We start from the raw sequence: 26,799 nt of genomic DNA on the forward strand, positions 1-26,799 counted from the left end.
TTTCAGTACCGAGTGAAATACAAAGAGAACTCGCCGGTGTGAGTCGACTTCTCTGTATGACGTAACAGCCTCGGCGCGCTGGTTACGTGCACTGCTTCACTTGGGACAGGTGTCATAACGCCGTTAAATCCTCTCGTGAGACAAGCTGGCCCAAAACTACTCTAACTGTGGTGGCTCCATAGTGGTGTCGCCTGTGTTTGCATGGGATGCACTGGGTCCTCCGGTTAAAAGGAAGCCATTATTGGTTATGGTTGGCTACTTGGACACCATTTGCAGCCATTCAAGTGCTTCATGGCCCCAAACAGTGACGAATTTTTATGGGTGACAATTCGCTATGTCACCGGGCGACAAAAGTTCTCTGATGGTTTGAAGAATATTCTGGACAGTTCGAGGGAATGATTTGGTCACCCAGATCGGTCGATATGAATCCCATCGAACATTAATGGGACATTATCGCGACGTCAGTTCGTGCATAAAATCCTGCTCCGGGAAGTCTCTCCCAGTTGCAGACTGCTGTAGGAGGAACATGGCTCAGTTTCTCTGCAGGAGACTTCCAACCACTTGTTGAGTCCATGCCACGTCACGTTTCTGCAATACGCGTGGCAAAACGAGATCCGACAGGATATTAGGAAGGTATCCCGTGACTTTCATCACCTCAGTGCAGAAGCAGAGAGCTCCTGTCTGCCAGCGCCACACTTGTAAACGACATTTTGAGCGAGCCGGTGTTGGTGTTTTAAGAAAGCTCGTAGCGTCGGGCAAGGTCGCTGTGACTTGGAAGGTCGGTGAGTGTCTAGGTGGACGTGTGACGGCTCTTATCTTATCCTCGCACGGGCGACCCTAGCTATTGCATTGGTGACGGCTGCGCGGCGGAAACCGAGGCCGAAACGCAGTCCTAGTGGGAGCTGCGAGACCGTGAGACGGCCCCAGACGTTTCTACCGGTACCCGCCTGTCTCGCCCGTGCTGTGCGTTCCAGCTCCAGCCGCCCCGCACCCGTTCACTGGACGCTGTCACCCCGCAGGATGTCCCTGCCGCGTAGCTTCGCGGCGTTCTGCCTCGTTGCCACCGCCTTCATAACTCAGGTAAGCGCTGTTAGTATCCAAGCATGGTGGAACTTCGTTCCTACGGACTTACTGGGACAGTGGGTCATCCGTTTTATTGAAAAGCCCCATAATTCGGGAATTCCGGAAAAAATAGTGTCGCTTGAGGTGAATGTCATAAAGACACACGTTTATTTATTTACATGTAAACACGAATGCTCTGTTTCAAATTCTAAACGTGGCAGGAGGCGAAATGCTATTTACAATTTGTGCAGAAACCAGCTGCCAGTTATAAGAGTCGAGAGGCACGAAAGTGATGCAATGGTTGAGAAGGGAGTGAGACACGGTTGTAGCCTATCCCCGATGTTATTTAATGTATATACTCAGCAAGTAGTAAAGGAAACAAAAGAAAAATTTGGAGTAGGAATTAAAGTCCAGGGAGAAGATGCAAAAACTTCAAGGTTTGCCAGTGACATTGTAATTCTGTCACAGACAGAAAACGATTTGGAAGAGTACAGTAGTTAAATGGAATGGACAGTGTCTTGAAAGTAGGATATAAGATGAACATCAACAAAAGCAAAACGAGGGTAATGGAATGTAGTCGAATTAAGTGATGCTGAGGGAATTACATTAGGCAAGGAGACACTTGAAGTAGTAGATGAGTTTTGCTATTTGGGAAGCAAAATAACTGATGACGCTCGAAGTAGGGAGGATATAAAATGTAGACTGGCAATGGCGAGAAAAGCGTTAGTGAAGAAATTTGTTAACATCGAGTCGAGATTTAAGTGTCAGGGAGTCCTTTCTGAAAGTATTTGTATGGAGTGTAGCGATGTATGGAAGTGAAATATGGGCAATAAAAGTTTAGAAAAAAAAGAACAGAAGCCTTTGAAACGCGGTGCTGCAGAATAATGTTCAAAGTTAAATGAGTACATGACGTATCTTATGAGGAGGTACTGAACAGAATTAGGGAGAATAGAAATTTGTGGCACAAACTGACTAGAAGTAGGAATCGGTTGATAGGACAGATTCTGAGGCATTAAGGGATCACCAATTTAATACTGGAGAAAAGCGCGTAGTGGGTGAAAACCGTAGAGGGAGGCCAAGAGATGAGTGCAGTAAGAAGGATGTAGGTTGCAGTAGTTTTTTGGAGATGAAGAGGCTTGCACAGGGTAGAGCAGCATGGAGAGCTGCATCAGACCAATCTTTCAACTGAAGACAACACCAACAACACAGATACCGAAGTCAGTACATTCGCAAACTAATGTAGTAATGCGTTGACTATGCCTCCAAAACCAGCCACCGCCAGTCACTCGCTTTTGTGTCTGACGCTGCCGCCCCTGGTGCCGTCGAGCAGTGGTTGTGCGGCGGCGGCTGCTGTTGTTTTGGACAACTGAAGTGGTACGGAGCGCCCGAAGTTGTCGCCATCGCATCACGGTAGCCACCACGACGCCACAAGTAACAGAAGCCAGTGTGTTGTCCTCGACCGCGAGTGTTGATCAGAGGCAATGGATCCCCAGGAGTGCCCGAGGGAAGTGTGACAGGACCGCTGCTCTTCTTTTTATGCACAAATAATCCAGCGGAGAGGGTAAGCAACAGTGTGCGGCTCTTTACCAGTGATGACGTGCTGTATGCGATGTGGTCGACGTTGACTGTAGGAGAATACAAGATGACTAAGGCAAGATTTCTAATTGGTGTCATGAATGGAAGCTAGCTCTGAATGCAGAAAAATGTAAGTTAATGCTGATGAGTGGGAAAAAAAAATCGATAATATTCGAAAGCAGGGTTCGTAGTGTCCTGCTTGACACAGTGGCGTCGAATAAATGTCTACTCGTAACGTTGCATACCGATATGAAATGGAGTGAGTATGTAAACGTTGTAACAGGGAAGGGGAATGATCGACTTCACTTTACTGGGAGAATTTTAGGCAAGTCTGGTTGATCTGTAAAGAAGACCACAATAGTGCGACCTAGCCTCAAGTACTACTCGAGTGTTTGACATCCGTACCAGGTCGGATTGAAGGAACACATCGAAGTACTCCAGAAGTGGGCTACCAGATTTCTTACCAGTAGGTTCGAACAAGGCACAAGTGTAACATAGGCGCCTCGGGAGCTCAGAAGAGGATCTCTAGAGGCACGCCGTCGTTCTCTCTGAGGAACACTATTGAGAAAGTTTAGAGAACCGGACTTTAAAGCTGACTGTAGAGCGATTCTACTGCCGCCAAACTACATTTCGCGTGAGAACCACGAAGATGAGCTCAGAGTGGTCAGTGCTGGTACGGAGGCTTATAGACTGTCGTTTTTCTCTTGCTCTGTTTACGAATGGAACCTATAGCGAAACGACTACTTTTGGTACAAGGCACCCGCCGCCACTCACCGTACGCTGGCTTGCGGAGTATGTATGTAGATGTATATGTAGATGTAGACCTCCTGTCCCTTTCGTATCAGTGTATCTTTCACGGAAAAAATATCGAGATTGCTCTGTAATGTGCTCGAGGTTTAGTTTACATTGTAAAAGATTTTTTTGATTAAGTAGAACTAAAACGAGAGAAATTACAATGACTAGGCGAAAGCATATGAATGGTGATATTTGGGGGATTTTATTAATGAATCAGCATCAGAAGCTTTCACGAATATTCTCGATCACTAACGAATTTTTCCCAGGGTTCCAGAGTATTCTCGGAAGTTCTAGAAAACAGCTTCGAAATGGCACGTAACCCATTAGTATCTGACAAAATCTTGTTCACAGGAAAGTTGCGCAACAGAGGAACAAGTCATTCAGAAAGTGTATCCGCTTAAAGACCGAAACTGCATAATCAAAGAAAGATTACGCAAGCGAATAATTTTAGCGGCGAGAAATGACGTAGTTCGACAAACAAATCAGGCTATGCAGAACGTGTTACCAGCGGAAGAAAATGTGTTTAAGTGCAATGATACAAAGATGAAACAATACGGAAGTGTAAACTTCCTCAAAAAAATTCGTTCAGTGTTACTAATATGACAGTGCAAAAAAAGGTTCTAAACAATGTCATAAAAGCGGATAAATTAACAGGAAAATGGAAAGGCAAGACTGTACTCATTCACGAATTCCACTCATTTTAACTAATTTAACATTCAGCTTTAAATGTTTCTAATTTATGGTAAGATTAGTGTGCAGTATAACTATCAATGAAGCACAAGGGCTAATAGTTGATTATTGTGGAGTGAATTAAAAAGGAAAAGTACCGTAGGCATATCAGTCAAAAAACAGAAAATGGGGGGTAGCTATTTATAAAGTTTGAAACTTCCGGAAAATACTCATATGGGGTGCAGTAGTGAGAAACCTAACCCCTCCCCCCTCCCGGTGCCAAAGGTGCGTCTCCTCTTTTTCTATTCCACTTTTCAAATTTTTGCTCAAAATGATTCATTTTTGGAAGAGGACTGTAATTAGAAAAGATATTTTGTACCATATTTTACGGGCTATAACACGCTGCTGACTATAATACGCACCTTTATTTTAAACAATTTTTTTAAAAAATTACATTTTTACAATTTTTATTGTTAGATTGCAAAACGAGACTGAACAAGAATTCTTAGTTTATAAGAAGAATTTAACTTTAAAACACCTGAAAATCTTCGGGTTTTGGCCATTTTGCATTCAATCCTCTATTTAAACATTTAGTCTTCCTCAATTTCTCGAGCTCTTCTTTACTATCCCGCCAGTCGCGGATGGTTTTTTCTGCTGGTGGAGGGCCGAAATGCCACTCAGCTGCTCTGTTTCCACATTCTTCTGAATATGCCATTACTTTCTATTTACAATCCGCATAATTTTTTTGCGTTACGAAACTAGCTGCTAACAAAAATATTGTACTGTACCCGATAACACAAATCACTTTCAGTTCAAGCTGACGACACTGAGGCTTTTTGCGGATGATGCTGTAGTATATCGAGAGGTTGTAACAATGGAAAATTATACTGAAATGGAGGAGGGTCTGCAACGAATTGACGCACGGTGCAGGGAATGACAATTGAATGTCAACGTAGACAAGTCTAATGTGCTGCGATTACATAGATTGATCCTTTATCATTTACCTACAATACAGGAAGCAGTTAATTCCATAAATTATCTGGGAGTAGGTATTAGGAGTGATGACCATATAAAATTAACCGTCGGTAAAGCAGATGCCAGACTGAGATTCATTGGAAGAATAAGGAAATGGAGTCCGAAAACAAAGGAAGTAGGTTACAGTACACTTGTTCCTCCACTGCTTGAATACTGCTCACCGGTGTGGGATCCATACCAGATAGGGTTGATAGAAGAGATAGAGAAGATCCAACGGAGAGCAGCGCGCTTCGTTACAGTTTAGTTATCGCGAAAGCGTTACGGAGATGATAGATAAACTCCAGTGGAAGACTGCAGGAGAGACGCTCAGTAGCTCGGTACGGGCTTTTGTTGAAGTTTCGAGAACATATCTTCACGGAGGAGTAAAGCAGTATATTGCTCCCTCCTACGTATATCTCGCGAAGAGACCATGAGGATAAAATCAGAGAGATTAGAGCCCACACAGAGGCATACCGACAATCGTTCTTCGCGCGAACAATACGAGACTGGAATAGAAGGGAGAACCGATAGAGGTACTCAAGGTACCCTCCGCCACACACCGTCAGGTGGCTTGCGGAGTGTGGATGTAGATGCAGACGTGCACCGTTGACTGCAGTGGCGCCTCACAGGCCAGACAGTGTTGTGAATCCCCACAACTGACGTTGGTCGCATCTGTGGACCGCTGCTGCCACTCGAATCCAGTGTAGCCAGATAGAGATAGGTTTCCCGCGGCATCGAGTATACGGCCATTTTGAAGACTGGCGGGAATATTAAATCAAACACTGTACATTTTTATACACTCCTGGAAATTGAAATAAGAACACCGTGAATTCATTGTCCCAGGAAGGGGAAACTTTATTGACACATTCCTGGGGTCAGATACATCACATGATCACACTGACAGAACCACAGGCACATAGACACAGGCAACAGAGCATGCACAATGTCGGCACTAGTACAGTGTATATCCACCTTTCGCAGCAATGCAAGCTGCTATTCTCCCATGGAGACGATCGTAGAGATGCTGGATGTAGTCCTGTGGAACGGCTTGCCATGCCATTTCCACCTGGCGCCTCAGTTGGACCAGCGTTCGTGCTGGACGTGCAGACCGCGTGAGACGACGCTTCATCCAGTCCCAAACTTGCTCAATGGGGGACAGATCCGGAGATCTTGCTGGCCAGGGTAGTTGACTTACACCTTCTAGAGCACGTTGGGTGGCACGGGATACATGCGGACGTGCATTGTCCTGTTGGAACAGCAAGTTCCCTTGCCGGTCTAGGAATGGTAGAACGATGGGTTCGATGACGGTTTGGATGTACCGTGCACTATTCAGTGTCCCCTCGACGATCACCAGTGGTGTACGGCCAGTGTAGGAGATCGCTCCCCACACCATGATGCCGGGTGTTGGCCCTGTGTGCCTCGGTCGTATGCAGTGCTGATTGTGGCGCTCACCTGCACGGCGCCAAACACGCATACGACCATCATTGGCACCAAGGCAGGAGCGACTCTCATCGCTGAAGACGACACTCCATTCGTCCCTCCATTCACGCCTGTCGCGACACCACTGGAGGCGGGCTGCACGATGTTGGGGCGTGAGCGGAAGACGGCCTAACGGTGTGCGGGACCGTAGCCCAGCTTCATGGAGACGGTTGCGAATGGTCCTCGCCGATACCCCAGGAGCAACAGTGTCCCTAATTTGCTGGGAAGTGGCGGTGCGGTCCCCTACGACACTGCGTAGGATCCTACGGTCTTGGCGTGCATCCGTGCGTCGCTGCGGTCCGGTCCCAGGTCGACGGGTACGTGCACCTTCCGCCGACCACTGGCGACAACATCGATGTACTGTGGAGACCTCACGCCCCACGTGTTGAGCAATTCGGCGGTACGTCCACCCGGCCTCCCGCATGCCCACTATACGCCCTCGCTCAAAGTCCGTCAACTGCACATACGGTTCACGTCCACGCTGTCGCGGCATGCTACCAGTGTTAAAGACTGCGATGGAGCTCCGTATGCCACGGCAAACTGGCTGACACTGACGGCGGCGGTGCACAAATGCTGCGCAGCTAGCGCCATTCGACGGCCAACACCGCGGTTCCTGGTGTGTCCGCTGTGCCGTGCGTGTGATTATTGCTTGTACAGCCCTCTCGCAGTGTCCGGAGCAAGTATGGTGGGTCTGACACACCGGTGTCAATGTGTTCTTTTTTCCATTTCCAGGAGTGTATTAATTTAGAGTATAACACGCACTTAAATTTTGGAGGCAGTTTTTCTAAGAAATAAATGCGTCTTATAGTCCGTAAAGTAGGTATATTTTCTGCTTGATGTAACTGTCTTGTTGAAATCCGGACTAGGTACCCAACAATGAAATCGGGAAGTTCTCTTCCCATTCGCTCACCGTTCGTCTTCTACTGTGACTGCTGTTTTTCTCGCATGCGCCCAGTTCAGTTGAGCTTATGTCGTAAACTTACCAAAGCTGTGCGGTGCGCTCCAATTTTTTATGTTTTGTGGTATTTCTTGTTAATCTCTTTCTTTTTTGTCTTCGGAGAGAAGAATAATGCTGGACCCAACCATCTACTTTATTTCCGGTAAAACTGTTTCGGAAAGAGAGACGAAGGAATTGAAAACATTTATGCCTGTAAGCAAGTAATGGAAGGGTGAGTCTCATACTGTTCTACAGAAGGTTGGAACGACTGAAGTCTGTGAGGTATGTCGGCACGAAAGTATTAAGCAACGTAATTAACCAGAAAGCTGCGCAAGTAGATAGTACGCTGCGCTGACAAGAGTCGTGGGATGGATACCTCGTGGTGTCGGTTCGGAGCTTTTTTTGCCCGAGATAGTGCAGCAGCTCGACGTGACATGCACTCAAATGGTTCAAATGGCTCTGAGCACTACGGGACTTAACATCTGAGGTCATCAGTCCCCTAGAACTTGGAACTACTTAAACCTAACTAACCTAACGACATCACACACATCCACGCCCGAGGCAGGATTCGAACCTGCGACCGTAGCAGTAGCGCGGTTCCGGACTACAGCGCCTAGAACCGCACGGCCACCGCGGCCGGCCCTGACATGCACTCACCGAGTGGTTGCAAGTCCCCTCCAAAAATATTGATCCGTGCTGCCTCTGTAACCGTCCTTAATTGCGGAAGTGTTGCAGATGTAGGAGTTTGTGCACGAACTGGCTTTTCAGTTATATGCCGTAAATGTTAGATGGGACTCATGTCGGGCGAACTGGGTGGCCAAGTCATTCGCTCGAACTGTCCAGAATGTTCTTCAAACCAGTCGCGAAGAACTGTGCCCCAAGGACATGGCGCATTGTCATCCATAGAAACTCCATCGTTTTTTGGAAACGTGAAGTCCACGAATGGCTGCAAGTGGTCTGCAAGTAGTCGAACATAACTATTTCCAGTCAGTGATCGGTCCAGTTGGACCAGGGATGGGACTCATGTCGGGCGAACTGGGTGGCCAAGTCATTCGCTCGAACTGTCCAGAATGTTCTTCAAACCAGTCGCGAAGAACTGTGCCCCAAGCACATGGAGCATTGTCATCCATAGAAACTCCATCGTTTTTTGGAAACGTGAAGTCCACGAATGGCTGCAAGTGGCCTGCAAGTAGTCGAACATAACCATTTCCAGTCAGTGATCGGTCCAGTTGGACCAGAGGAACCCAGTCCATTCCATGTAAACACAGCCCACACCATAACCCTACCATCAGCTCTTACCTACTGAAATCGGGACTCGTCTGACCAGGCCACGGTTTTCCAGTACTCTGGGGTCCAACCGACATGGTCACGAGCCTAGGAGAGGCGCTGCAGGCGGTGTCGTGCTGTCAGCAGAGGCACCCGCATCGGTCGTCTGCTGCCACAGCCCATTAACCCCAAATTTCGCCGCGCTGTCCTAACGGATGCTTTCGTCATGCGTCCCATTGTTTTTTGCTGTTATTTCACGAAGTGTTGCTTGTCTGACAGCTCCAGGCAAACGCCGCTTCACAACGCGCTTCACAGCTCCTTCCACACCACAGATAAATTCTTGGATAGGAACCTATAAATCTATAGGTATAATATATGCATTTTGTGCCATTTAAGGGAATGGGGTAGGTAAAAAAAAAATTTAAGCTTCTTTCTTAAAAAAAAAACCCTTCATTCATGTGTGCATTTCTTATGCACTTGACACGTGCCACATCAGAACGGTATCCGTGAGAGTGATGAATGGAATACGTAACTAACTAGCTAACTAACTATCTAACTAACTACAGGGTTATTACAAATGATTGAAGCTATTTCACAGCTCTACAATAACTTTATTGTTTGAGATATTTTCACAATGCTTTGCACACACATACAAAAACTCAAAAAGTTTTTTTAGGCATTCACAAATGTTCGATATGTGCTCCTTTAGTGATTCGGCAGACATCAAGCCGATAATCAAGTTCCTCCCACACTCGGCGCAGCATGTCCCCATCAATGAGTTCGAAAGCATCGTTGATGCGAGCTCGCAGTTCTGGCACGTTTCTTGGTAGAGGAGGTTTAAACACTGAATCTTTCACATAACCCCACAGAAAGAAATCGCATGGGGTTAAGTCGGGAGAGCGTCGAGGCCATGACATGAATTGCTGATCGTGATCTCCACCACGACCGCTTCATCGGTTTTCCAATCTCCTGTTTAAGAAATGCCGAACATCATGATGGAAGTGCGGTGGAGCACCATCCTGTTGAAAGATGAAATCGGCGCTGTCGGTCTCCAGTTGTGGCATGAGCCAATTTTCCAGCATGTCCAGATACACCTGTCCTGTAACGTTTTTTTCGCAGAAGAAAAAGGGGCCGTAAACTTTAAACCGTGGGATTGCACAAAACACGTTAACTTTTGGTGAATTGCCAATTTGCTGCACGAATGCCTGAGGATTCTCTACCGCCCAGATTCGAACATTGTGTCTGTTCACTTCACCATTAAGAAAAAATGTTGCTTCATCACTGACAATAAGTTTAGCAGTGAACGCATCCTCTTCTATGAGCGCCGAAAATTCAAACCGTTTGACTTTGTCATCGGGTGTCAGGGCTTGTAGCAATTGTAAACGGTAAGGATTCTGCTTTAGCCTTTTCCGTAAGATTTTCCAAACCGTCGGCTGTGGTACGTTTAGCTCCCTGCTTGCTTTATTCGTCGACTTCCGCGGGCTACGCGTGAAACTTGCCCGCACGCGTTCAACCGTTTCTTCGCTCACTGCAGGCCGACCCGTTGATTTCCCCTTACAGAGGCATCCAGAAGCTTTAAACTGCGCATACCATCGCCGAATGGAATTAGCAGTTGGTGGATCTTTGTTGAACTTCGGCCCGAAGTGTCGTTGCACTGTTATGACTGACTGATGTGAGTGTATTTCAAGCACGACATACGCTTTCTCGGCTCCTGTCGCCATTTTATCTCACTGCGCTCTCGAGCGCTCTGGCGGCAGAAACCTGAAGTGCGGCTTCAGCCGAACAAAACTTTATGAGTTTATCTACGTATCTGTAGTGTTTCGTCCCCATATGGCAATGAATGGAGCTACAGTGAATTTATGAAATCGCTTCAATCATTTGTAATAGCCCTGTAGATGCTCTCGGTCGTCATCCGTGGTCAGAGGTAATGCCTGAAATCTGGTTCTCTCGGCACACCCTTGAGACTGTAGATCTCGGAATAGTGAATTTCATAACGATTTACGAAATAGAATGTCTCATGCTTCTAGCTCCACCAACCAATGCGCTTTCCAAGTCCATTAATTCCCGTCGAGCGGCCATAATCACACCGGAAACTTTTTCACATGGACCACCCGAGCCCAAATAACAGCTCCTGTATTGCTGCGCCCTTTTATACCTTGTGTAGGCGATACTACCGCCATCTGTCTATGTGCATATCGCTATACCATGACTGTCGTCAAATGGTTCAAATGGCTCTGAGCACTATGGGACTTAGCATGTGAAGTCATCAGTCCCCTAGAACTTAGAACTACTTAAACCTGACTAACCTAAGGACATCACACACATCCACGCACGGGGCAGGATTCGAACCTGCGACTGTAGCATCAATGCGGTTCTGGACAGAAGCCCCTAGAGCTGCTCGATTGAAGCGGCCGGCTGACTGCTGTCACCTCGGTGCAGAAGTTTAAGATCGTCTCCATCTTATCCGTTCAGTTGGAAGAACGACTGTTTCATACGAGACATGCTGAAACATGTCACTTACAGACTGAAAAGTTATGAAATGTATGAAGTTCGTGTTTTAATTCTGTAACACACACTGTTCGAGAACGCAGACAAACGCAGTGATGATATTGGTACAAAAGTTTCCTAACGCATTAACTGTGTTTCGTGTTTAGCAGCTGCACAAGTCCTTTATCATCAAAACTGCTACGCTAAATTAGTGTCTGTTCAAAAAAGAGACCACCCTCGTAATACGATCTTTCCAAGAACTACACAATTTTAAACATTCTTCGAGGCATGTAAATTTTCAATGCACGATTTATAACAGAAAGTCGATGAATGTCTTCCAGAACGAGACACAATGACCTTAAACATACTGAAAAGCAAACTGGCTGGACACCACTGGGACGGAGTCCAGTTGCCCTGAAACCCAATGTCCACCCCCAACCCCGTCGTTTGTTTTTGTGGTAGTGGCCACAAACTTTTAATTTGACAGAGGATTTGGAGGGTGGTATTCTCTAGATAATATATACAAGAGCTTATTTGTTGAACAGATACGGTGGTATTGTAAGTATATTATAAAGACAGTAGTTGTTGATTAATTCTACAACAATTCTTAATTATCATGTTGTAACACCACAGCTCTTATGCTGTATGCATTTATTTATTTTTTTTTTTTTTTGCTTTATTTATTGTTACATTGTTGATCGTCTGTAAATGTGTTGGAATCGATAACATAAAATTGTGTACTCTTTTCTTTGTTAAAAACTTTGGTGTCTTGATTTAATTCTATGCAAAGTAGTGTATCTGCAATATATACTCTTTGTCCCATTTGGAAGGAACAAAACTTACTGTATATGATCGTAATTTTGTGTGAATAACTTTTTGTAGAGATGTCAATATGTGAAAATGTTCTGTTTTATTTAATGTATTTGTTTGCTGTTATGTAAACTGCTGATCCTCACTTAGGGCTCTTAGTTATTCTGTATGTAAAAGATGTAGTGGTTCCCCTCGGGAACGGAACTGTGTAGCGCGCGCAAATTGTGGTTGGCCTAGGTGGGAAAGGTGGAACTGACAGTCAGTCGGAGACGAGCAAGCAGTCGGAGACGATCTAAGAGTCCGTGCACTGCCATTGTAAAGGTGCATATTGTGCTGATTCAGAGAGAGGCTTTTCCTGCTTCTTTCCAATGCCTCGGATGGGTGGATAAATAGCTGGAACTATTCTGGAATTTGTATCTATCATCGCCACCAAGAAATGACAGAGTCCAGCAATTCTACCTGCAATTCCACCTACCAACATGCAGTTGCCACCACATTGCGCAATCATTGTATCGGAATACTGCATTGATGTACAGTGAAGGATCAGCCTAATGGATTTGTTAATGTGCTGAAATATAAGGTAATTCATATCGGAATTTATGTACCTACCTTGATTTTACTCCTCATCATAACACCTCTCAGGGTCCTCTCCGTTTGAAGTAAAGTGATTACCGAGTGTCCTTACTGAAAGTACGTTGAAGCCTAGAGCTTTGTTAAATAATGCCTCTTGAACTTATTAAAGAGAAAGTTAAAGTCAATGATAATTGCTGAAAACAATTTTCCTAGTAAAACTGCTTATCAAAGTACTGTTGCTAACGGTAAAATTAAAAGTCCTTAAGTAAAGTAAATGAACACATTGTTGCCTGTAGTAAATTCTAAAAGGAGAGTCAGTTTCTTGCAATTTTGTCAACATTGTGTTTCGTTGTAGTAAAAGTGAGAAAGCTGTAGTTGTGAAACGTTACATTCTCATGTTTGCCAAGTGTTTGTCTCTCTTGTGTATTAGAAGTGCACATTAATAATAATGTTATAAAGACCATTCACTTTGTGTATACCCTGAACGTAATAGTGTGTTTCGGTATCTGTATTAATTTTGAAAATAGTTCCTACTGCTCTAACTGTTAGCTTCAATCTTAAAACATATGTGCGTCAGAGTTCATTGCACTCGCGTGTTACTAAGTCTAGGTTGTGTTTGTTGTGTTGTCCATTATAGTTACTTATACCTACTTTCATAAACGAGAATGTTAATCTTTCTCTTGCCTAATTAGGCTGGCGACCGTTTCCCTTATTCTAGGAATAGTATAGCTAGGCAAAATTTTGTTTGTCACTATTCCAATATTTACATAATTCTTACTTTCATTTCCGATAAGCCACCTCCGTTAGGAACAACACGGTCAAACTAACAAAATTCCTCTCAGAGGGTAACACTGCTCTGTTGCTTTGTGCCATAGTTTCTTTTACAAAATTGTTTTATGTTACAATCTGCTTCTAGCGTTGAGGTTATGGTACAGTGGTAGCAGGTCCGAGTGTTATACGTGGCGCCGCGTGACAGGACGTTGTTCACTTTGCACCTATAGACGGAAAAAAGTATAAGTAGTTAGCATTTTACAAACATTGAGTGAACATAAAACGTCCAGCGGCACGAACCTGTACATTAGTTGACAGAACTAGTAGTGAAAGTTCAGTTTAAATTAAAAATAAAAGGTATCAGTACTTAATAATAGCTAAAATGGACAGGAAATTAGAAATAAATGGAGACACGCGAGAGCAGAATACAACCCAGAGCAGTTCAGGCAGCACACCAACAGATGGCATGACGCGCGAGTTAAATTACGTACGTTATCACGCAGACGTTAATAAACAGATCGAAGCTATGGGTGTAGCGCGTACTAAGCAAGATAATGTAGGCGATGTTGTCGAAGACAGTGGCTATGCTGATGAATCGAGGGATATGTTTGAATCACCAAAACCAGAAAGGGGTGTAGGATCTGAACACGAAAAGGCAGTAGAATCTAAAAATGAAAAGACACTAAATCTGACTGACTTGCTTAAAATACTGTCTGCACAAAATGACAATATTAAGGCACAAATTACAGCGCAAAATGACAATATCAATGACAATATTAAGGCACAAATTACAGCACACAGTGACAATATTAATGCACAAATCGCAGCACTGGGGCAACAAAATGTAGAACAAAGACAGCTAATTGCAACACAGGGTAGTGATATTAGTAAACAAATGCAAGAGCAGGGTACCAGACTTAGTAAACAAATTGAAGAAGTCAACTCAAGGGTAGGAACAGTGAGTAATGAAATCAAAAGTATTAAAAGCGAAATTACTGTCATCAATGGCGATATTGCCAATGTACAAGGACAAATTGATGACATTAACGAAAGATTTGACACTGAAGTAATTAAAATTCAAGATCAAATAGAACCTTTAGTCATCACTAAAGTAGACGAAAAGGTATTCAGTATTAAATCCGAAATACAAACAGAATGTAACGTGGAATTTGCACAGATCAAACAATCTGTAACAGAAACAAGTAGAGAATTAACCAAACAGATTGTTACTTGCGAAAAGAAGTGTGAACATAACGCTTCACAAATCCAAGGCAAAGTGTATGACTTGGAAAGAAAAATACAATCAGTACCTACACATTTTACTGAAAAAATTCCCTTCAGTAAAATATTAGAGAGCGAGGAAAAATTCGACCCAGCAAAGAGATATAACGGATGGCACCCCCTAGACTTTGTAAAGAATTGCGAAAGAAATTTTCCTGAATATTTGACTGACCAGGAAAAAATTAATGTGGTAATCAGTGCATTAATGGGAGAAGCAAAAAGATGGGGGTTGAATCTTGATACTAACCAGATGTCTTTTGAAACCTTTAAACAAAAGTTTATTGACGAGTACTGGTCAGAACAAAAACAAGACCAGTTGTGGCGTGAGTTTTTAATGGCCAGGTTGTATGACATCAGGGGTAGGCAAACCATGAAAGAATTTTGCGAATCATGGTACAGAAAACTGATACACCTAAAAGCAAGAAGAACTGAAGCCGAAATCGTTTGGGTTCTTTGGCAGAAATTGCCTGAGGATTCTAAACGATATGTTGGGAGTACACACAGAAGTTTTTCTGCATTTTTGGAAAGGGTAGAGGATGAAGATCACTGGCGAAGAAATCGCGAGTCCCGTCCCCATAATAACAACAATCATTCGCGAGAAAGTAATGACCAAAATGAACGACCTGAAACCGAAAGATATCGTGTAAACGCGATTCAAAGAGGTCGTGCGAGAGGCAGGGGAAATTATACTACGCGCGGTAGAGGATACATGACACGGAATTCTCAAACTAGAGACGAAATGGAAAACTAAAGACCGCGTGTGTTACGGGCCGGATTCACGCGGAAACCGGTTTTGGGCCCAAAGAAAAGATGCCAAATATTAGATTCGAGAAGGAAAGATGTGAACTACGGGGCAGGAAGGTTAAGGGCGCGCCTATAGCAGACGGGCGCGGAGTGATACATAGTGGCGTTCCCAGTGCGAAATCACGTGACCGTTCGTGCTCGGGCCAGCGGTTGCCGAAGCAGCGTACATTGCACTTGGCAGCAGATACAAATGGCAAACGTCAGAACAAGATGGCTGCCGTAGAGAGAGACAGAAGAGGCGGGATCGGACACTTCCGATGGCCAGTTTCAGTAGTAGATGAATGTAGAAATGAAAATAAAGTTAATATGTCATATGATAAAGATAACTCGGTATCGGAATCGTGCGAAAAGACTTTATTAAAGAATAAAAGGGAGCCAGAAAAGGCGAATGAAAAGGAGAACGTTTGTACTGTTAATGATGTGTATGGGGTCAAAGACGTAGATGTGGGGGAGGTTATGATGAAATATGCCACGCAAAAGGCGTGTGCACAGCTAATAATAGGTGAAAGTGATGTAAAGAAGGACGTTAGTAAACATGACATTATAAACAGTGCAGGTGAAATTATTGTTGATGGAAAGGTGTTTTGTGGCTCGAATGCAGAAGGGTCTGGTAGGGATTTCGCACGATTATCTGACACTGATAGTAAAGGAATCAGTGAAACGAAGGTTATTAATGTATATGATGAGTATATTATGTACGAAACTAAGTCTGAGATCGTTCAAAGTAATTCAACAGAAGTACCTGAGTGTCCAAACGGTGTGCATTGTGTAGAAAATGAGTCAAAAAACGAAGTAGCTGAAAAATCTAGTGATAATCTGCTACACTGTCTAAAAGTTGCTTTCCTGCTAGAATCTGATGACGAAAATGAAATCAGTGATAGTTCAGATGATGAAAGGTATATGAATACAGATCAGAATGAATATACTAACTTCCTCTGTTGTTCAAAAGTCGACTATTTAAGTGAATCTGATGGTGAGGAAGAGAGTAGGGATGACTCCAGTGAAGATGAATTTTCAGGTGTAGACGAAAGTGAATATACTTTTACTGAAAGAGGGTACGAAAAAATTTGTGACATTTTTCCAAAGCAAGATACAGAAAGTAGATATGGGCCAAAACCGAATGAATTATTCAGTAATGTAACACAGGTGCATAATTTGCAGAAAGAACCTCCTGATAACACTATATTGGGGCAAGCTTTAACTAATGTTTTGAGTAAGTGTGAGGCACAGGAACAAAAAGAACCACCTGATACAATAATAGCAAAACAGGAGATGTTGTATCTTGCTAAAGACTTTGAAATTCCAAAACCTAAAAAGCCACCTGATGAAACAAAACGTTGGCAAGATCTGAATGGGTTAGTGAAAGATGTAGCAAACAGGAGGCCTAAAAAGCCACCAGACTTTAGTAACTGTTTTATGAACCATAAAAGACTGCCTTGTTAATAAAGAGACTGGGGGCAGGATGCTGTATGTATATATGTTGTTAATATAATGCATGACTTTATTATTATTATTATATCTGAGTGTTACCTGAAAATGAATTATTGTTTTGTTGATCGTGAGGCCTGTGGCAGGGTGTTGCTTATTTACTGTACTGTATTGTAGTGTACTGTTTAACTTTGCTTAGAAACTGTTTATTTTCAATTGAATACTTACTGTTGCCAGTCTAATTATGAAGACAGGGCAATGTAGTGTGAGAAACCTGAAAACTTTATGACTAATGATGCTTATAGTAACTTAACGAGAGTGCAAAGAACTCCACAAGATAATAATTAATTTCTAATATACTTAAAGACCAGAAAGGGCTTATGTTTGCACCATGTTGTGTATTTGAAGGTACATGTCCTCAGATGAGGGTTGTTAACCCTCAGGGGGCAATGCACTCTTTGCATTGTCAGGTGCCTGACGAGCACCAGGGACCCGAGTCGTTGTCAGCACTACTTCCATTTCTTTTCGTGCTGCCAACCTTCCTCTTCATCATTCAGAACTTTTACTATCTTCTTTCCTTCTTCTCTATCAGAGTGTATTGAACAGTGTGAAAATAATGTAGAATACTATGTATTGTTTGTGGACAAATAAATGGATAAATAATATAGGTACACTAGAAAATGGCAAAGAATAATGAAAGTATAGTGGGTACTGTAAAGGAAAAATGTAATGGAAAAATAGTTGGAAAGAGAAACATGGATGAGAAAAGGTAAGAATACTGAAAACAAGATAAATGAATACTGTAATATGACTAAATGTAAATGTTTTGAAAATAGGGGTAAATATGGTGTTGAAAAACTGTGGAAATGAACCTGGCTAATGTGTGTAAGATAGATATGAGATGTATATGTCTTGTGCCACAAAAGGGGTTGGCAGAAATCACTTGCAATAGGATATGAAATTATTGTCCTGATCTTGATGTATATAATGACCTAACTGTGTGTGAAAAAAGCAATGGTACAGGAGTAGTAAGAAATTCTTAATCCTGATGTGAGCCCAAGTATGACATTTAAAGTTTTCTTGATTAATGTATATGTTACCTGATTGTGTCATTTGAAAAGAAATGGTTTTGTTACCAGTGTCTAATTGCTGTTTCAAAGTTGCAGGTTTTATGTTTTATACCATTAATGCAAATTTTACCAAAGATGTGACATAATGATGAAAAACTTAAAGATGATGACAAAAACTGCTCAAAAATGTGTTGATGGGCAGCAAAACATGACAAAAGAATAAGAATGCTGTGGTCCTGAAGTTGAGGACTACCATATATGCTATGTGAGCAGTAGCCAAAGGACTTGCCATTGTGGGGCAAGAAGTTGATAAGTGGTCACGAACTGCCAAACCTAGAGGATGGGGCAGTGTGTCAATTTAAAAATGTGTTTAATTTTGTTTTCTTAATCTAAATTGTGTTTTGTGTCTAAATGTTATAGGTAAAGACTGCCAAACCAATAATGGGCAGAATGTGTAACATGGACTGCTAGTGCTGAGGCAAGCAGTGAACTAAGTTAGGTTTTTTGAGCAATATGTTATAAACTGACTATTCTTATTGAAGTCAGTGAAAAGTTATTATAAAATATATATGCGTTCTATTTAAATGGATGTAGATGTTTTTGATACTAGGTTTTTTGAAATAACATAAAGTTTTGGACTGCCTTGTTTTAAAACACAGCAGTGATGATTAAAGATAGGCTCTGAATATGTTAGTGTGTTTATGTGCAACAAATATTTTGGACTGCTATTAATGAAGAGCAGCTTTAAAGTTAATTATTTTGAAAAAACCTTGCAAAGTTACTTTGGTATTTGAGGAGTCAGTTGGAAAAGGTTTCCATAGCTGTTTGTGTAAAATTTTGTACATATGTGGATGCAAACTGATATTTTCAATATTTCATTAATTGCTGAACCTTGTAAAATGTACTGTGATCATTAATATGCTTGTGTGTCTGTGAAATTTTACATTCTTTTAAAATTATTGAGAGACAAACTTCTGTTTTGCTAAGTTAGAATGTTCTGTGCTATTGTATATGTGTTTATTCTTTTATTTTGTTTTGAAGGTTATACCTTTTCTACTAATATGCAGATTTATTTTGTGTACTGATTGCCTATTACTTGAACTGTATGTGTATGGAAAGAACATGCTTGAAGTTATCTTGTGTAATGATGCAAAATTAGTTTCCTTAAACCAGTGTGAAATTGAAAATTGCTTTAGATGTCTTATTTTGAAAATATTTTGGAAGAATGGTATGAAGTTTCTTAGTGTATATACTGTATGTTTGTAATATGTGTGTGTTTTTTTTTTCTCCCAACTGAAGTTGGATGGAATAAATTTTTTTTGCAGCCAGCACCACTTAGGTGTTATAGATGTTTCCTTGAAGTATCCCTTACAGGAAACTTCAACGAAACATGGGGCATGTGTAACACCACAGCTCTTATGCTGTATGCATTTATTTTGTTTTTTTTTGCTTTATTTATTGTTACATTGTTGATCGTCTGTAAATGTGTTGGAATCGATAACATAAAATTGTGTACTCTTTTCTTTGTTAAAAACTTTGGTGTCTTGATTTAATTCTATGCAAAGTAGTGTATCTGCAATATATACTCTTTGTCCCATTTGGAAGGAACAAAACTTACTGTATATGATCGTAATTTTGTGTGAATAACTTTTTGTAGAGATGTCAATATGTGAAAATGTTCTGTTTTATTTAATGTATTTGTTTGCTGTTATGTAAACTGCTGATCCTCACTTAGGGCTCTTAGTTATTCTGTATGTAAAAGATGTAGTGGTTCCCCTCGGGAACGGAACTGTGTAGCGCGCGCAAATTGTGGTTGGCCTAGGTGGGAAAGGTGGAACTGACAGTCAGTCGGAGACGAGCAAGCAGTCGGAGACGATCTAAGAGTCCGTGCACTGCCATTGTAAAGGTGCATATTGTGCTGATTCAGAGAGAGGCTTTTCCTGCTTCTTTCCAATGCCTCGGATGGGTGGATAAATAGCTGGAACTATTCTGGAATTTGTATCTATCATCGCCACCAAGAAATGACAGAGTCCAGCAATTCTACCTGCAATTCCACCTACCAACATGCAGTTGCCACCACATTGCGCAATCATTGTATCGGAATACTGCATTGATGTACAGTGAAGGATCAGCCTAATGGATTTGTTAATGTGCTGAAATATAAGGTAATTCATATCGGAATTTATGTACCTACCTTGATTTTACTCCTCATCATAACACCTCTCAGGGTCCTCTCCGTTTGAAGTAAAGTGATTACCGAGTGTCCTTACTGAAAGTACGTTGAAGCCTAGAGCTTTGTTAAATAATGCCTCTTGAACTTATTAAAGAGAAAGTTAAAGTCAATGATAATTGCTGAAAACAATTTTCCTAGTAAAACTGCTTATCAAAGTACTGTTGCTAACGGTAAAATTAAAAGTCCTTAAGTAAAGTAAATGAACACATTGTTGCCTGTAGTAAATTCTAAAAGGAGAGTCAGTTTCTTGCAATTTTGTCAACATTGTGTTTCGTTGTAGTAAAAGTGAGAAAGCTGTAGTTGTGAAACGTTACATTCTCATGTTTGCCAAGTGTTTGTCTCTCTTGTGTATTAGAAGTGCACATTAATAATAATGTTATAAAGACCATTCACTTTGTGTATACCCTGAACGTAATAGTGTGTTTCGGTATCTGTATTAATTTTGAAAATAGTTCCTACTGCTCTAACTGTTAGCTTCAATCTTAAAACATATGTGCGTCAGAGTTCATTGCACTCGCGTGTTACTAAGTCTAGGTTGTGTTTGTTGTGTTGTCCATTATAGTTACTTATACCTACTTTCATAAACGAGAATGTTAATCTTTCTCTTGCCTAATTAGGCTGGCGACCGTTTCCCTTATTCTAGGAATAGTATAGCTAGGCAAAATTTTGTTTGTCACTATTCCAATATTTACATAATTCTTACTTTCATTTCCGATAAGCCACCTCCGTTAGGAACAACACGGTCAAACTAACAAAATTCCTCTCAGAGGGTAACACTGCTCTGTTGCTTTGTGCCATAGTTTCTTTTACAAAATTGTTTTATGTTACAATCTGCTTCTAGCGTTGAGGTTATGGTACAGTGGTAGCAGGTCCGAGTGTTATACGTGGCGCCGCGTGACAGGACGTTGTTCACTTTGCACCTATAGACGGAAAAAAGTATAAGTAGTTAGCATTTTACAAACATTGAGTGAACATAAAACGTCCAGCGGCACGAACCTGTACATTAGTTGACAGAACTAGTAGTGAAAGTTCAGTTTAAATTAAAAATAAAAGGTATCAGTACTTAATAATAGCTAAAATGGACAGGAAATTAGAAATAAATGGAGACACGCGAGAGCAGAATACAACCCAGAGCAGTTCAGGCAGCACACCAACAGATGGCATGACGCGCGAGTTAAATTACGTACGTTATCACGCAGACGTTAATAAACAGATCGAAGCTATGGGTGTAGCGCGTACTAAGCAAGATAATGTAGGCGATGTTGTCGAAGACAGTGGCTATGCTGATGAATCGAGGGATATGTTTGAATCACCAAAACCAGAAAGGGGTGTAGGATCTGAACACGAAAAGGCAGTAGAATCTAAAAATGAAAAGACACTAAATCTGACTGACTTGCTTAAAATACTGTCTGCACAAAATGACAATATTAAGGCACAAATTACAGCGCAAAATGACAATATCAATGACAATATTAAGGCACAAATTACAGCACACAGTGACAATATTAATGCACAAATCGCAGCACTGGGGCAACAAAATGTAGAACAAAGACAGCTAATTGCAACACAGGGTAGTGATATTAGTAAACAAATGCAAGAGCAGGGTACCAGACTTAGTAAACAAATTGAAGAAGTCAACTCAAGGGTAGGAACAGTGAGTAATGAAATCAAAAGTATTAAAAGCGAAATTACTGTCATCAATGGCGATATTGCCAATGTACAAGGACAAATTGATGACATTAACGAAAGATTTGACACTGAAGTAATTAAAATTCAAGATCAAATAGAACCTTTAGTCATCACTAAAGTAGACGAAAAGGTATTCAGTATTAAATCCGAAATACAAACAGAATGTAACGTGGAATTTGCACAGATCAAACAATCTGTAACAGAAACAAGTAGAGAATTAACCAAACAGATTGTTACTTGCGAAAAGAAGTGTGAACATAACGCTTCACAAATCCAAGGCAAAGTGTATGACTTGGAAAGAAAAATACAATCAGTACCTACACATTTTACTGAAAAAATTCCCTTCAGTAAAATATTAGAGAGCGAGGAAAAATTCGACCCAGCAAAGAGATATAACGGATGGCACCCCCTAGACTTTGTAAAGAATTGCGAAAGAAATTTTCCTGAATATTTGACTGACCAGGAAAAAATTAATGTGGTAATCAGTGCATTAATGGGAGAAGCAAAAAGATGGGGGTTGAATCTTGATACTAACCAGATGTCTTTTGAAACCTTTAAACAAAAGTTTATTGACGAGTACTGGTCAGAACAAAAACAAGACCAGTTGTGGCGTGAGTTTTTAATGGCCAGGTTGTATGACATCAGGGGTAGGCAAACCATGAAAGAATTTTGCGAATCATGGTACAGAAAACTGATACACCTAAAAGCAAGAAGAACTGAAGCCGAAATCGTTTGGGTTCTTTGGCAGAAATTGCCTGAGGATTCTAAACGATATGTTGGGAGTACACACAGAAGTTTTTCTGCATTTTTGGAAAGGGTAGAGGATGAAGATCACTGGCGAAGAAATCGCGAGTCCCGTCCCCATAATAACAACAATCATTCGCGAGAAAGTAATGACCAAAATGAACGACCTGAAACCGAAAGATATCGTGTAAACGCGATTCAAAGAGGTCGTGCGAGAGGCAGGGGAAATTATACTACGCGCGGTAGAGGATACATGACACGGAATTCTCAAACTAGAGACGAAATGGAAAACTAAAGACCGCGTGTGTTACGGGCCGGATTCACGCGGAAACCGGTTTTGGGCCCAAAGAAAAGATGCCAAATATTAGATTCGAGAAGGAAAGATGTGAACTACGGGGCAGGAAGGTTAAGGGCGCGCCTATAGCAGACGGGCGCGGAGTGATACATAGTGGCGTTCCCAGTGCGAAATCACGTGACCGTTCGTGCTCGGGCCAGCGGTTGCCGAAGCAGCGTACATTGCACTTGGCAGCAGATACAAATGGCAAACGTCAGAACAAGATGGCTGCCGTAGAGAGAGACAGAAGAGGCGGGATCGGACACTTCCGATGGCCAGTTTCAGTAGTAGATGAATGTAGAAATGAAAATAAAGTTAATATGTCATATGATAAAGATAACTCGGTATCGGAATCGTGCGAAAAGACTTTATTAAAGAATAAAAGGGAGCCAGAAAAGGCGAATGAAAAGGAGAACGTTTGTACTGTTAATGATGTGTATGGGGTCAAAGACGTAGATGTGGGGGAGGTTATGATGAAATATGCCACGCAAAAGGCGTGTGCACAGCTAATAATAGGTGAAAGTGATGTAAAGAAGGACGTTAGTAAACATGACATTATAAACAGTGCAGGTGAAATTATTGTTGATGGAAAGGTGTTTTGTGGCTCGAATGCAGAAGGGTCTGGTAGGGATTTCGCACGATTATCTGACACTGATAGTAAAGGAATCAGTGAAACGAAGGTTATTAATGTATATGATGAGTATATTATGTACGAAACTAAGTCTGAGATCGTTCAAAGTAATTCAACAGAAGTACCTGAGTGTCCAAACGGTGTGCATTGTGTAGAAAATGAGTCAAAAAACGAAGTAGCTGAAAAATCTAGTGATAATCTGCTACACTGTCTAAAAGTTGCTTTCCTGCTAGAATCTGATGACGAAAATGAAATCAGTGATAGTTCAGATGATGAAAGGTATATGAATACAGATCAGAATGAATATACTAACTTCCTCTGTTGTTCAAAAGTCGACTATTTAAGTGAATCTGATGGTGAGGAAGAGAGTAGGGATGACTCCAGTGAAGATGAATTTTCAGGTGTAGACGAAAGTGAATATACTTTTACTGAAAGAGGGTACGAAAAAATTTGTGACATTTTTCCAAAGCAAGATACAGAAAGTAGATATGGGCCAAAACCGAATGAATTATTCAGTAATGTAACACAGGTGCATAATTTGCAGAAAGAACCTCCTGATAACACTATATTGGGGCAAGCTTTAACTAATGTTTTGAGTAAGTGTGAGGCACAGGAACAAAAAGAACCACCTGATACAATAATAGCAAAACAGGAGATGTTGTATCTTGCTAAAGACTTTGAAATTCCAAAACCTAAAAAGCCACCTGATGAAACAAAACGTTGGCAAGATCTGAATGGGTTAGTGAAAGATGTAGCAAACAGGAGGCCTAAAAAGCCACCAGACTTTAGTAACTGTTTTATGAACCATAAAAGACTGCCTTGTTAATAAAGAGACTGGGGGCAGGATGCTGTATGTATATATGTTGTTAATATAATGCATGACTTTATTATTATTATTATATCTGAGTGTTACCTGAAAATGAATTATTGTTTTGTTGATCGTGAGGCCTGTGGCAGGGTGTTGCTTATTTACTGTACTGTATTGTAGTGTACTGTTTAACTTTGCTTAGAAACTGTTTATTTTCAATTGAATACTTACTGTTGCCAGTCTAATTATGAAGACAGGGCAATGTAGTGTGAGAAACCTGAAAACTTTATGACTAATGATGCTTATAGTAACTTAACGAGAGTGCAAAGAACTCCACAAGATAATAATTAATTTCTAATATACTTAAAGACCAGAAAGGGCTTATGTTTGCACCATGTTGTGTATTTGAAGGTACATGTCCTCAGATGAGGGTTGTTAACCCTCAGGGGGCAATGCACTCTTTGCATTGTCAGGTGCCTGACGAGCACCAGGGACCCGAGTCGTTGTCAGCACTACTTCCATTTCTTTTCGTGCTGCCAACCTTCCTCTTCATCATTCAGAACTTTTACTATCTTCTTTCCTTCTTCTCTATCAGAGTGTATTGAACAGTGTGAAAATAATGTAGAATACTATGTATTGTTTGTGGACAAATAAATGGATAAATAATATAGGTACACTAGAAAATGGCAAAGAATAATGAAAGTATAGTGGGTACTGTAAAGGAAAAATGTAATGGAAAAATAGTTGGAAAGAGAAACATGGATGAGAAAAGGTAAGAATACTGAAAACAAGATAAATGAATACTGTAATATGACTAAATGTAAATGTTTTGAAAATAGGGGTAAATATGGTGTTGAAAAACTGTGGAAATGAACCTGGCTAATGTGTGTAAGATAGATATGAGATGTATATGTCTTGTGCCACAAAAGGGGTTGGCAGAAATCACTTGCAATAGGATATGAAATTATTGTCCTGATCTTGATGTATATAATGACCTAACTGTGTGTGAAAAAAGCAATGGTACAGGAGTAGTAAGAAATTCTTAATCCTGATGTGAGCCCAAGTATGACATTTAAAGTTTTCTTGATTAATGTATATGTTACCTGATTGTGTCATTTGAAAAGAAATGGTTTTGTTACCAGTGTCTAATTGCTGTTTCAAAGTTGCAGGTTTTATGTTTTATACCATTAATGCAAATTTTACCAAAGATGTGACATAATGATGAAAAACTTAAAGATGATGACAAAAACTGCTCAAAAATGTGTTGATGGGCAGCAAAACATGACAAAAGAATAAGAATGCTGTGGTCCTGAAGTTGAGGACTACCATATATGCTATGTGAGCAGTAGCCAAAGGACTTGCCATTGTGGGGCAAGAAGTTGATAAGTGGTCACGAACTGCCAAACCTAGAGGATGGGGCAGTGTGTCAATTTAAAAATGTGTTTAATTTTGTTTTCTTAATCTAAATTGTGTTTTGTGTCTAAATGTTATAGGTAAAGACTGCCAAACCAATAATGGGCAGAATGTGTAACATGGACTGCTAGTGCTGAGGCAAGCAGTGAACTAAGTTAGGTTTTTTGAGCAATATGTTATAAACTGACTATTCTTATTGAAGTCAGTGAAAAGTTATTATAAAATATATATGCGTTCTATTTAAATGGATGTAGATGTTTTTGATACTAGGTTTTTTGAAATAACATAAAGTTTTGGACTGCCTTGTTTTAAAACACAGCAGTGATGATTAAAGATAGGCTCTGAATATGTTAGTGTGTTTATGTGCAACAAATATTTTGGACTGCTATTAATGAAGAGCAGCTTTAAAGTTAATTATTTTGAAAAAACCTTGCAAAGTTACTTTGGTATTTGAGGAGTCAGTTGGAAAAGGTTTCCATAGCTGTTTGTGTAAAATTTTGTACATATGTGGATGCAAACTGATATTTTCAATATTTCATTAATTGCTGAACCTTGTAAAATGTACTGTGATCATTAATATGCTTGTGTGTCTGTGAAATTTTACATTCTTTTAAAATTATTGAGAGACAAACTTCTGTTTTGCTAAGTTAGAATGTTCTGTGCTATTGTATATGTGTTTATTCTTTTATTTTGTTTTGAAGGTTATACCTTTTCTACTAATATGCAGATTTATTTTGTGTACTGATTGCCTATTACTTGAACTGTATGTGTATGGAAAGAACATGCTTGAAGTTATCTTGTGTAATGATGCAAAATTAGTTTCCTTAAACCAGTGTGAAATTGAAAATTGCTTTAGATGTCTTATTTTGAAAATATTTTGGAAGAATGGTATGAAGTTTCTTAGTGTATATACTGTATGTTTGTAA

The 26,799-nt window shown here is 41.0% G+C and overlaps 1 protein-coding gene across 1 annotated transcript in view; it reads left to right on the plus strand.

Annotated features, from left to right (window-relative positions):
* Positions 1-891: 891 nt before the first annotated feature.
* The window catches only part of LOC126106482 (GILT-like protein 1), a 74,309-nt gene continuing 48,401 nt past the window's right edge, over positions 892-26,799 (plus strand). The window contains exon 1 of the mRNA XM_049912782.1: positions 892-1,080. Coding sequence (XP_049768739.1) covers positions 1,021-1,080 — 60 coding nt within the window. The 5' untranslated portion in view covers positions 892-1,020. The remainder of the gene's footprint in view (positions 1,081-26,799) is intronic.

The sequence above is a fragment of the Schistocerca cancellata genome, chromosome 10, assembly GCF_023864275.1.
Source record: "Schistocerca cancellata isolate TAMUIC-IGC-003103 chromosome 10, iqSchCanc2.1, whole genome shotgun sequence".
NCBI classification, from domain to species: domain Eukaryota; kingdom Metazoa; phylum Arthropoda; class Insecta; order Orthoptera; family Acrididae; genus Schistocerca; species Schistocerca cancellata.